The sequence below is a fragment of the Phyllostomus hastatus genome, unplaced genomic scaffold (genome assembly GCF_019186645.2).
Source record: "Phyllostomus hastatus isolate PE091 unplaced genomic scaffold, TTU_PhHast_1.1 phas_scaffold_11, whole genome shotgun sequence".
Lineage (NCBI taxonomy): Eukaryota > Metazoa > Chordata > Mammalia > Chiroptera > Phyllostomidae > Phyllostomus > Phyllostomus hastatus.
In genome coordinates this window covers 827,661-838,868 of record NW_025334005.1, presented here as the reverse complement: position 1 = coordinate 838,868, position 11,208 = coordinate 827,661, and the positions used below count along the sequence as shown (strand labels likewise).

General features: G+C 63.2%; 1 protein-coding gene across 2 annotated transcripts in view; it reads left to right on the top strand.

Annotated features, from left to right (window-relative positions):
- The first annotated feature begins 1,150 nt into the window (after positions 1 to 1,150).
- The window catches only part of ANO1 (anoctamin 1), a 142,472-nt gene continuing 132,414 nt past the window's right edge, over positions 1,151 to 11,208 (top strand). The window contains exon 1 of one of the 2 annotated variants that reach the window (XM_045855236.1): positions 1,151 to 1,299. In XM_045855236.1, coding sequence (XP_045711192.1) covers positions 1,266 to 1,299 — 34 coding nt within the window. In that variant the 5' untranslated portion in view covers positions 1,151 to 1,265. Of the gene's footprint in view, positions 1,300 to 5,455; positions 5,534 to 11,208 lie in introns of those variants that run through there. The other variant, XM_045855240.1, reaches the window with a different exon arrangement.

Below are 11,208 nucleotides of genomic sequence, written 5' to 3'. Positions count from 1 at the left end.
GGCCTCGTCCCCGTCCCCCCGCACGTGGGGACCCCAATCTTCCACTTGCAGGGTTGGCGAGAAGACAAGGTCTGTCCAGAAAGTATCCAGCCACGGACCATGAAGAATAGAAACATTTATTGAAGAAGATACAAGAAACATTGCCCACGGGACAATGATGCCTCCATCCCCTTCAGAGGAGGCACCTTGGGACCTCACACAGTTCTCTCAGTCGCCCTCAACTGCCCCGTCGTATTTTCCTGAATCTCATAGACAGGCTGAACTCTCTTCCCTTTCAAAGGGGACTTTAGTTTTTGGGAAAAGCCAGGAGTTTCAGGGCACCAAGTATGGGCTGTAGGGGGGCTGAGTCACCTGGGTGATCTGATGTTTTGCCAAAAAACTCTGCACGAGCCGTGATGCATGAGCAGGTGCATTGTTGTGATGAAGCTGCCAATCCCCAGTTGCCCACAGCTGCGGCCTCCTGAATCATCTGAATAGATTCCATGGAGGGATGTTCAAGTTTAACACAAAATTTGGTGCAGATTCGTTGCTTTACTTGCTCAGTCATTTTGAATGCGACGGCCACACAGGACACGTGCTCACTCAATGGCGTCTACCGCCCCCACCGATGAGCACAGTGAAGTCGTCATTGTCCCCACGTGCACACTCCAGTCCGCTCTCCCTGGCTGCCGGGTTACATCGATGTCGCGAGAACCGTTCTCGTTATAGTAACAGTGGCTGGGCTTCTTCCAAACGGGCCTCTGTATTCAAGGAGAGGATGCATGTCCAGTGTCTGGCACAGCTTGGGGGACAGAGGAGGCACTTGGGAAGGGACAGCAGGGTGACCTGAATGGCCCGTCGCTGGTCATGGGGTTAAGGGGGGCTGTGAAATGGGACCTCTCCCCTTCAGTGACCCTGACCTTCCAGAGCTGAAGCGGAGTGGATAGTGGGAGCGGCCCCGTACCCCACTATCCCAGAAGTGGGAGGGTCCCTGGGCACTGGGTACCTCCCCTTCCGAGCAGGGCCCGGGCCGGGGTTGAGGCCGGGAGATGCCACCCAGGGACCCCGGGGAAGTGTCCAAACTGCCCGTTAATAATTAACCCGAGTGCAACACCTGGCTGTGAACCCTCTCGCCCGCTGACTCACTTTGCAAACTCCGCTCGCCCTCAGGAGTGGCCTCTGACACCTCGCCCAAGATTCCGACACAGAGGTGTCGTGCCGCCCCGACGTCCGACCTGCCGCAGGGAGCAGCGCCCGCCAGAGGCCCGGGCACGGGAGGCGTTCACATGGAGGAGACCGCACTGGACCCTCTGCTGGCCAGTAAGGAGTGGGTGGGGTCTGCAGAGGTGGGGGCCGGGGGGAGCGCCGCTCGCTGCCAGCCCCCCGGGGCTGCCCTCTGGGACCCTGGGAGGGGTGGCAGGGAGGACCCGGGGCACTCGGCCGCCCTTGGTGCCAGACCAGCCTGAGGGGTTGCGGGGAAGCACCTCTGGGGGGGAAGTCCCACGGGTGGGCTTGTTAACAAGAGCAGCCTCCTGGACGGCAACCCGGGTCCTCCCGACCGGGAGCCGCCAGCACGCGGGGTTGGACTGCCCTTGCCGCGGGGCCGTCCTGGGTGCCGTCAGCGTTGGGCAGCGAGCCGGGCCTCCCCGCACAATAACACCCTGCCCTCTGGGTGACGACCCAGAATGTCTCCAGACGTTGCCAGTGTCCCTCGAAGGCACAAGCCACCTCCCTCCACTGAGGGCCGCCGCACTGCCTGCACCAGGCGTTACATGCGAGCCAGACATCCGGGGGAGCCTGCAAGCTGCCCCGCCTCTGAGCCTTGCAGGGCCTGCGAGGTCGGCCCGATGCCCGGCTCGGGGCCGGACCCTGCGTTAGACGCCCCCGTCTCGTTCCCCAGCTGGGCCGCCTAGAGCGGGTTGCTGTGCCTCTCTGGTCCTGGTTTCCTCATCGGTGAAAGAGGGCTGGTAGTCTGGCTGCCCCAGAGGACTCTGGGTGGGGAGCACCTGAGCTCTGCTGAGGGCTCTGAGCACAGAGCCCGCACCTCTAGGCGCTGTCACGGTCCCATGTCACGTAAGGGCGATGCTGAGGCCCAGAGGGGAAGTCACCCCCGGTCCGCTGGGGGCATCAGGCTGGTGACGGCCTCTCTCCTGAGCCCCTCTTGCAGCTGCTGAGCCGCCCTGTGCACAGGACGGGGGTGCCGTGATGGGGCCGGGCCCATCTCTGCCCTGCCCTGCCCCTCCCTGCCAGCCGCCGCTTCTGTCAAGACAGCAGCCTCTGCTCCGAGCGCCGGTCTCCAGCCAATAGTGTCTTGCTTTCGCCCTTCGAGAGGGAACCCTGTTTGGAAAGGGGGTAGAGCTCAGAGGGCCTTCCTGTCGTCAGGGACTGGCTGGGGACACTTTGGAGCAGCGGGGGGGAGGGTGATCCTAAAGACAGGGTCCTCCTCTCGGCTCACGGGAATTCAGCCACCAAGTCCAAGACCAGCCCCAGTCTTGGTCTTTGTGAGTGAGTGAATGAATGAATGACACCACTCCATCTATGAATGAATGATACCACTCCATCTATGAATGAATGAATGAATGAATGAATGAATGAAACTGACGCACCTCCATGGCGCTCCAAAGGGAACTCCAGGGCAGGAGCTGCGGTGTCTTCCCCTGTAGGACAGAGGGGCCAGGGGTTGGTTCTCAGTGGCCCCCCTCGGTGCTCCCCCTCTAAGGTCACAGTTCAGAGGTCAGAGTCTAGAGGTTAGCTGCCTTCCCAGAGACGTCCTTGGCCACAGCTGGAACCACCCCCCCAGGAGTGACCCTTCGTCTCTGGGGCCCTCCGGCCTCCTTAGGGACCCACGTTCCAAGGGCAGAGAGGGACAGAGCGAGGACTTGAGAAATGAATGAGTTAGCTGGAAGAGGACTGTATTTTATTTTGGGTTTGCTCTGGAAGTGCCTGAGTCAAGACAGGGGGAGGAGGGACGGGAACTGAGTGATAACGTGTTTACAGAGAAGCCCTCAAAGAGCAACCGAGTCTTGCCGAAATGCCGAGATCCCTACTCAAGATTGACCAAGAACCCATGTCCTTCCCGGGGCCCCCCCCTTCCAGCATGTGGCATTGCGCTGTCACTGTCATCTGTCAGGCAGGGCCTGGCCCTCCCCAGGTGGGAGGAACTGGCCAGGTGCACCAGGGTGGGGCTGGGGCTGGGAATTCTGGGAAATGCCTAATCTCAGGTCCGACGCCGGAGCTGGCTGAGAGAGGGTGGAGGCAGGCGGGGTGGGGGCTGCTCCTGGAGCCCTTCGGCGGGAGGGTGCCGTGCGGGGTCCCTCGCCAACTCCATGGGGGGCACCAGCAGGGCCACCTGCGGGTGCAGACAGCAGCACCGGCCTCTCCCGGGAGCACTTCCTGGGTGGGACTTCTGACCCGGACCTAAGCCCCTGTATTCATACAGGGCTGTAACTGGAGGGGTCCCCGGAGAGGTCCCCGGGGAGGACCCCAGGCTGCCCTGTGGGAAGAGACATCCTCCGCCTTCGTTCCTCGGTCACAGACGCTGCAGGTTCTCAGAGCCCTGGGCGCAGCGCCGGGGTCTCCAGAGGGACACAGCTGGACCGTCCTCTGTCAGTCACAGCCCAAGCTAAAGAGGGCGGGTGAGAGCCTCTTCTGGTGCCTGCGGCTGAACGGAAACGGGTGCACACGGGACACTGGGCGGCCACGGGGCAGCACGGGGTGGGGGTGCACAGCTGCAGGGAGGAGCTGCTCGCCCCCCGGCACCGAGGGTCCAGGGCTCCCTCTCAGGGCCACCCGTGGCGACTGCCTCCCTGGGCGGGAAGGGCGGGAAGGGCAACAGGGAGACCCCGGCCCCGGTCCGAGGCAGGGCCGTGCCCTGGAGCTGGGACTGCCTGGCCGCTGTGACCCGGAATGAACAGCCTCCCAGCTCTCGGCTTCCTCTTCTGGGACATGGGTCTGTCCCCACCGCAGAGGTCTCCTGGAAGGACAGGTGGCTAGGGCTGCCGCATTTTCCCCGGGGGACGCCCATTGTCTCACCTGGCAGCAGGGAGGGCCGCCCCCACCCCCACCCCCGCCGCTGCCCCCCATTTCCTCTTCCGAAGGGGTCCCCTGCATCGGACCCCACTTCGAGCCTGGCCTCTCTTCACCCGGACGGAGGATGGGTCACTCGAGGCTGCAGTGGGTGGAACAAGGCCACAGTGGGTCTCACGGTTAGGGGAGGGGACAGCTTGCAGCTCCGTGGTCCCCGGTGGCAGGATGAGTGGTGTCTCTCCCCCTTGATCAGAGGAGGGGTCCTTGTGAGGAGGTAGGAACCGTGGACAGATGGGGAAGGGGGAGGGAGGGCGGCCTTAGGGACATTTCGCTCCTGAGGGAGAACCCAGGGACAGGTGAGGCTGCACATCTGAAGCTTGACCACAGCGCGATGGAGCAGGGCACCCCCTGTCCCAGAGGCCGACCCTCGGGGACCTGTTTCCTCGGAGCCACGGGATCGCGTACCCGGGCCCTGCAGCGGTCCCCAGACGGGCAGGGTGCAGCCCGGCTGACAGTGGCCACCGCGGCCAAGGCCTTCGAAGTGTTACCAGTCTCATCAATTCGTCCTCGTGTGAACATCCTGTTGGGAAATGCTCCCCGGGCCTCGGTCTTGGCTCACTCACTGGAGGGCAGGGACCATGTGCTGTAGCAATTATTTCACGCAGGTCCCATGTGAAATGTTTGTGTAAGAGGGCTCTGTGACCCCGGACAGTTCACGCCCCCTCTCTGGGGACGTTCCTTCATCTCTGTCATCATGAAGGAGTTGAATAAACAGTCACATGGCAGGGCGAGGAGACCCAAGCAAGGCCTGTTGTTAGCACAGCAGCAAGGGACAAAAAAAGTTATCTTTAGAATTGTGGGAGTAACTGTCTCTCGTATAAGTCTAGAAGTGGGCATTTCGGGATTCCAGGGTGGGCAGAAGGCTTCATTCACAAAGGTGTCAGAGACCCAGGGTCCTTCTCTCAGACTGCTCTGCCATGCTCGGCAAAGGCTCTGCCTCATGGCCCAAGATGGCTGCTTTTGCTCAAGCCATCACACCTTCCTTCCAGTGCAGGAAGAGAGAAGGCGCTCTCCCTTCCTGGAAGTTGCCCACACGCTTTCACTCATTTCCATCAACCTGAACTGAGTTCCATGGCCTCACCGAGCTGCAGGGCATCCAGGAGTACAATCTTTGTTCTGGGTAGTCACGTGGTACAGCTAAAACGTTGGTGTTCTTTTATTAAGGAAAAGGCAAAGAATAAATATTGGGGGAGGGCGGCGACTGGCAGTCTGTGGCACAGGTTCAGGGCGATTTCTAGTCCTGGTGCTGGCAGGCCATCACTTAACCAGGATTCTCCTCCTCCCACCAAGCCCCGGTCTCTTAGCAGTCAGATGGATGGCTGCCCCCCAGGAGGAAAGGGAAGGCGAGCTCGGAGACACGGTGGTGGGGCGTCTGACCACCAGGCTGGCTTCGGAAAGGCCGGCGTTCTCTCAGCCTCCGACGGCTGGAGAGAGCCCTGTGTGCTGAGGTTCGCCACTTTATTTTCAGGTGGGTAGGGACATGGTGGTTTGGAATCGTGTGTGTCAACCCTGGCAAAACGTGGGTGTTCCCTCACACGCACAGGAAGGGGACACCGGTGAGGGGACAGTGGCCGCACGGACAGCTGCGCCGGCTCACTTCCTGGGGAGGTCCCGCACACACCTCTGTGTGTTTTTCCTCCCCCCGGGAACCGTAAAATGCAGTAACTGACATCACGTGTGTTGCCTTTCCGGCACTGTAGCACAATCGGGGACCAGCCGGACTGGGAGGCAATTTCACACTGTACTGGGATGAGATGCTCCTGTGTAAACGCGCTGTGTCGAGAGTCACCTGCAAGTACGCCTGGAGGTGCGTGCGTGCATGCGGGAGGGTTCACGGTGCTTCCTCTGCACCGGCACGCCGACGGCAGTAAAATCTGTTGTGAGTGACGGCCACCTGCCTCCAGGGCCTGGGCACGGCTGCGCCCAGGGCCCCGAGTGGCCCTCCCCAGACGCCGGCAGGACTGCCTTGGATTCACTCAGGCCTCCGTGCTCGTGTCCCTTCCCATCCGGTCCTTCTCTGTCCCTTACCCCGCGTCTCCTTTCCTGGAGTCCCCCGTGCTCTCCGGCTCTCTGAGCCGCTCCGGAAGTGCTGCCGGAGCCTCCCACGATCCCGAGCACTGCACGGGGGTCCGAAAAGACTCTCTGAAAGAGGAAAACTACTTCCGGTTCCCTGCCTCCGCCGTCTCAGGGCGGCACCCCCAGGGGGGTGGGTGGCCCATGGGTGCTGCCGGAGCGGATGCTTTGCGGCTCCGCCTTGGTCAGAAGGGCGTTAGGCAGCTCAGCAGGCCCCTAACAGTCCTCAGGGAATAAGATCGTTTGCAGGTTTGTCTGGAAAATGAGACCCCGGGAAAACAAGATGTTTCAAAACCGGAGTCGGCACCCACTGAGTAGGCACCGTGGGCAAGTCACGGAGGGTGCTGGTTGTTTCGCTCACTTGCCGTCCGTGGCGGGGGGGGGGCACCATAGTGGATTCCCATTTTACAGATCAGGAAACTGAGGCTCAGGAAGGCAACGGCCCTTGCCCAAGATCGTCAGGCTGACAGAGGGCCGGTGGTCCCCTAGCACGGGGGGCTCACCAGAGCTCTTGGCCTTGACACACCTCCCCAAGTCATCTCCGAGCGCCCCAGCAGCCCAGTCTAGGAGGAAACAGGGGTCAGTGCACTACCCAGGGTCCCCAAAACGAGACCCCACCCGTTGCTCAGAAGGAAGGTGCCCGAGACCCACGGGCTTCTGGGTGGGAATGCAGACTGCGATGTCCGTGGGTTGGAGTTCCCGGCTGTAGTGACAGACGCCCAGCCTGGGTCCCCGGCTGGTGAAGAGCATGATGGGAGACCCCCTGAGAAGGGAGAGCTGTGTGTGGGGTGTCCCTCTCCTTCCTGGGCCCCTGCCCCCACACACGGCCACCAGACCCCCTGGGCAGCGCCACGCTGTCCTGGGAGAACCCTCACCCTGCCCTCTCTGGCCCAGAGGCCAAGCCACCTGCAGGGGCATCTGACTGGCCAAGCCTGGGTCACATGTCCCGTTGCCAGGGAGATGGACCTGAAGGACTTCCCGCCCCCTTGCACAGGCTGGGGCTCTGTACCCACCAACCTTACGTCGGGGGGGATCCTCCAATAGGAAGGGGAGTTAGGTGCTGGGACGCCCCCTCCCCGAGGACCCCTCCAGCGCAGCTGCCCCTGGGGGCCGCTGGGAACCGCAGGCTCCAACATAGAGACGCTGTGGCAAGGGGGGCCCTGCACCAAGGGGGCTGCGGGGCCCTGAGAGCAGACCCTCAATCCCCCTGCGGGGAGGACACGGGCTCCTTTGGCCCAGAGACTTGTGGGTGATTCAGGCCCCAAAGAGGTGGCCCCCCGTCTCTGGTCCTTGGAAACATGCAGAAGCATCTTTGTGGGGTTCGCCAGCGCAGGGCAGCTGTGGGCTGCACCCCCTGCCCTGCAGCCTCCCTGCTCCTGGAACCCGCGTCCTTCCCGGGAGCCAGTGAGAAGCTGGGGCCTCTACCAGGTGTGTGTGGTGGGAGGGTGGGGGGTTGACATGCCCTCAGAACGGTTCATTCAGACCCCGCCGGCGGCCGGACCAGGCGGCCGGCGACCAGCGTGTTTGTTTTAGTTCGCTCGGCCGTGTTTGGTTTGTGAAGCTGTCCGTGCAGCCGGGGTCAAGCCCTGGGATGCCGTGCCAGGGCCTCCTCTGCGGCGTGGCTTCCTCGCCCGCCAACCCGCTCGGCTTGGCGCCGGGGGCGAATGTCACAGACTGCGCCCACTTGTCCCCACCGCCCTCTGAACTCTGGACACGCTCAGCCACTGGGACCAGAGGACAGAGACGCCGGCGTCTGTTCTCGGGCCACGTCTGCCCGGCCGGCCCCTCTCCCAAAGCCACAGCACCCACCAGGCAGCCCTCTGGTGCCGCCTGCGCCCTCTCTCCTTGCACAGCCAGGGTTCTGGGGCCTCAACGGCCCCTGTCAATCTCCCCTAACCTGACCCATGCCCCTGAAATTGCTCTTTTTTTAAAAGATTTTATTCATTTATTTATTTTTAGAGGGGGAAGGGAGGGAGATAGAGAGAGAAAGAGAGAAACATCAGTGTGCGGTTGCTGGGGGTTGTGGCCTGCAACCCAGGTATGTGCCCTGACTGGGAATCAAACCTGCGACGCTTTGGTTCGCAGCCTGCGCTCAATCCACTGAGCTACGCCTGCCCAGGCTGAAATTGCCCTTTCATCACACCCTACTATGGCTGACTTGTGTTGTTCCCTGCCACCCCCCCCAAAAAATAAGTCCTACGTTGGGTCCCTACCTCCAGGGCCTCAGAGTGTGACAGCATTGGGGGACAGGGCCTCTGCGGAGGTGATGAAGGTGAAACGACGGCCCTCGTGGAGCAGGGCTGTGATCTAACGGGACCGGTGTCCTTGCAAGGAGACCAGGACCCAGACGCGCACCGAGGGGCAACGGTGTGGGGACTCCGGGAGGGACGGCCGTCTGCACGCCCGGGAGAGGGGCCTCGGGAGGACCCGCCCCGGGACACCTGGGTGTCGGCCCCCAGCCTCCAGGAGGGGGCGGGAGTGTCTGTGGTGTCTGTGATGCAGCTGAGCGGACTCACTGCAGCCCGCCTGGAGCCCCGAGGGGCGAGCCGTCTGTCCGCTGCGAGCCTGGCTGTGGTGGACCCACCCGGACGGGCCCACCACAACGCGGGTGTGCGGGGGCCATCACAGCGCCGGGCCAGCGCCCCTTGTAAGGGTCCTCTTCGTGCATGTCCCCTCGTATGGGAGCCTCCTGCTGCCGCCCCCTACACTACGGGCGAGTTTGAGAGGCCGGGCAGGGTCCGTGGTGAGCTGCTCAGCCAGGACCCGTCCGGGCGGTCCCATCCCCTCCCACCCTGTCCTGCTCCTCAGAGCATGATGGGACTCAGCATCGTCCAGAGTGGGGCGCCCCCCCACCATGGCACTAAGTCCTCTCAGCAGAAGTGAAAGGAGGGGCCCGTACTCAGCTTGGGGTGGGGGGGGCTCCCCAAGTTGTCAGACGAACACTGGCGCAGGACAGGCTGGAGGAGGTGGTTCAACCCGCAAGGGACGTCACCGTCAAAGGCCGTGGGACCAGGAACCCGTGTCGCCAACGGTCAGCGGATGTTCCAGACTCGAGACAGGGCCGCGGGTGGGTGGTCCTGCCACAGCCTCCTGCGCCCCAGCCTGGCGTGGCCTGCGGTCCGGGTGCACCTTAACCTGGTGAGGCCGCCACACTTCATGGGCTTTAGGTTGGGCAAGAGCGGGCTGGGTGGCAGGGTCGCCCTTTCCCTGGGGGCCACGCCACAGCCTGTGCGGCCGTCACGGCAGACCAGAAGAGTGGGTGGGCGGGCACACACAGCCCTGGGCCGAGTGCGCGTTTCAAACCAAATGCACCGTAAGTGGGGCACAGGGTAGCTTGGGGACGGGGCTCGCCCGGTGCTTTGCAAGGACAAAGGACACCTACTCCTTGGCAGGCTGCCCCCTCAGATGACTGCGGCGGCTCTGTGCACCCCACACCCAGAGCGCGTGGGCGCAGTGGCAGGGGGCTCCCCGCCCTGTGGAGACAATGGGGGCGAGGCCGGCTCCCGTCTCAGGTTCCCTGCGACTGTCTGGGAAAGCCTTATCACGCCGGAGGGGCGGGTGTGTGCGCCGTCCGCTCCTGGAGCCGCTGCCCTCGCTCCGCGGGGGCCCTCTGTCCGCGGGACACCCGAGCGGCCCCGCGGAGGGTCCTGGGAGCAGAGGCGGGCAGCGGCGTCCCCAAGGGTGGCCCTACCCCGCGCTCTCTTTCTCTGGGACTCAGCCCCCCACCCACCCACACGGAAGGCGAGGGCAAGTCAGGCATCTGGGGCGACACTGCTCCCTTGCGTAGAAGAAGGCCCCATGGGCGGGCCCCTCCCCCCGCCGTGGGCAGCCCATGCAGCCCGGGGGGCAACGTCTAACCTTTTCATTGGCAAAGCACCTGAGAGAGGCCCAGCCCTGGGCAGCCGATCTCCCCGGCGATTACAGACTGCACAGCTGCTTTCCTTTTGAATGACCGCAGGCAAAACGGAGCTCCTCTGGGGAGGGATTTCGTGGCCGGCTCTGCTCCAAAGGAAGCCTGGGGTCGTGCTCGGAGAGGGCTGAATAGAAGGACCCAGGCCCCGGGGGGGGGTGTGAACAAAGCCTCAGGTGTGTCGAAGCGCAGACGGGACTCTGTCCAAATCCACCATCCCCAAAGAGCTCCAAACACTTATCTGGAGCCTGACATCTTGCCTCCAGGCTGTGGCCAAGGCCTTGGCGTCGGCGATGTTTACTCTGAGTGAACCAGGCCGTGCCTCCGCTGACGGGGCGCGGAGCCTCCGGATCTGCCCCCTTAATTAGATCCCTTGAGTTCCGAAAACTCAAGCCATCTGGGCAGCGACCCCCTCATCCCCGCCCCCCGCTGCAGGGTGCGTGGGCCTCGAGATGGTAGTCATTCCTGGAACACTGCGGGCTGAGTCCTCGCCCCGCGAACACACATGCACACACACACACACGTGGGGGAGGCTAAGGAGGCCCCGAGGGGCCCCCGGGGCCTGGGCGACGGGTGTAGCACAGGGAAAGGACGCAATACGGTTTCCCCCTATTGTTTCCATAACCTTCCTATGGTTCCTGCCATCGCCTGCTGCAGCTGGAGGGTGGGCCCATCCATGCTCGTGCGCACTCCGGGGAGACGGACGGAGGCTAATGGGAGGCGGACGGAGTTCCCAAGTGGACCAGGAGGAAGTTCTAGGATCAGCAGCTCTGGGGTTCGACTCCTGGTTCCGCCACGAACACATTGTGTGCACGGTGGCGAGCCCGGCCCCCTCTCTGGGTGGCCGTTTCCTCAGCCGTAAGGGGGTATGACAAGTCTCACCCCACGTGGCGGGGGTAACAGGTGACACTGACACAGCCTGGCTATTTAATCTGGCGTCTGAGAGCCTGCAGCCCGCCTCCCGCATCTAAAAGGGAAGACAGCCAATGGGACGGGCCGCAGGGTCGCCTCGCAGATCCGTGGGATGCACAGAGGGGGTCCTTGCTGTTCTGGGTGTTTCCTCAAGCGTGCCCCCAGCCCCTGGTGCTCCCCAAGCCGTCTTCCATGCACAGGGTGCAGGTTTCAGGAGGCATGAGGAGCTGCGGCACGCCAGAGGGAGC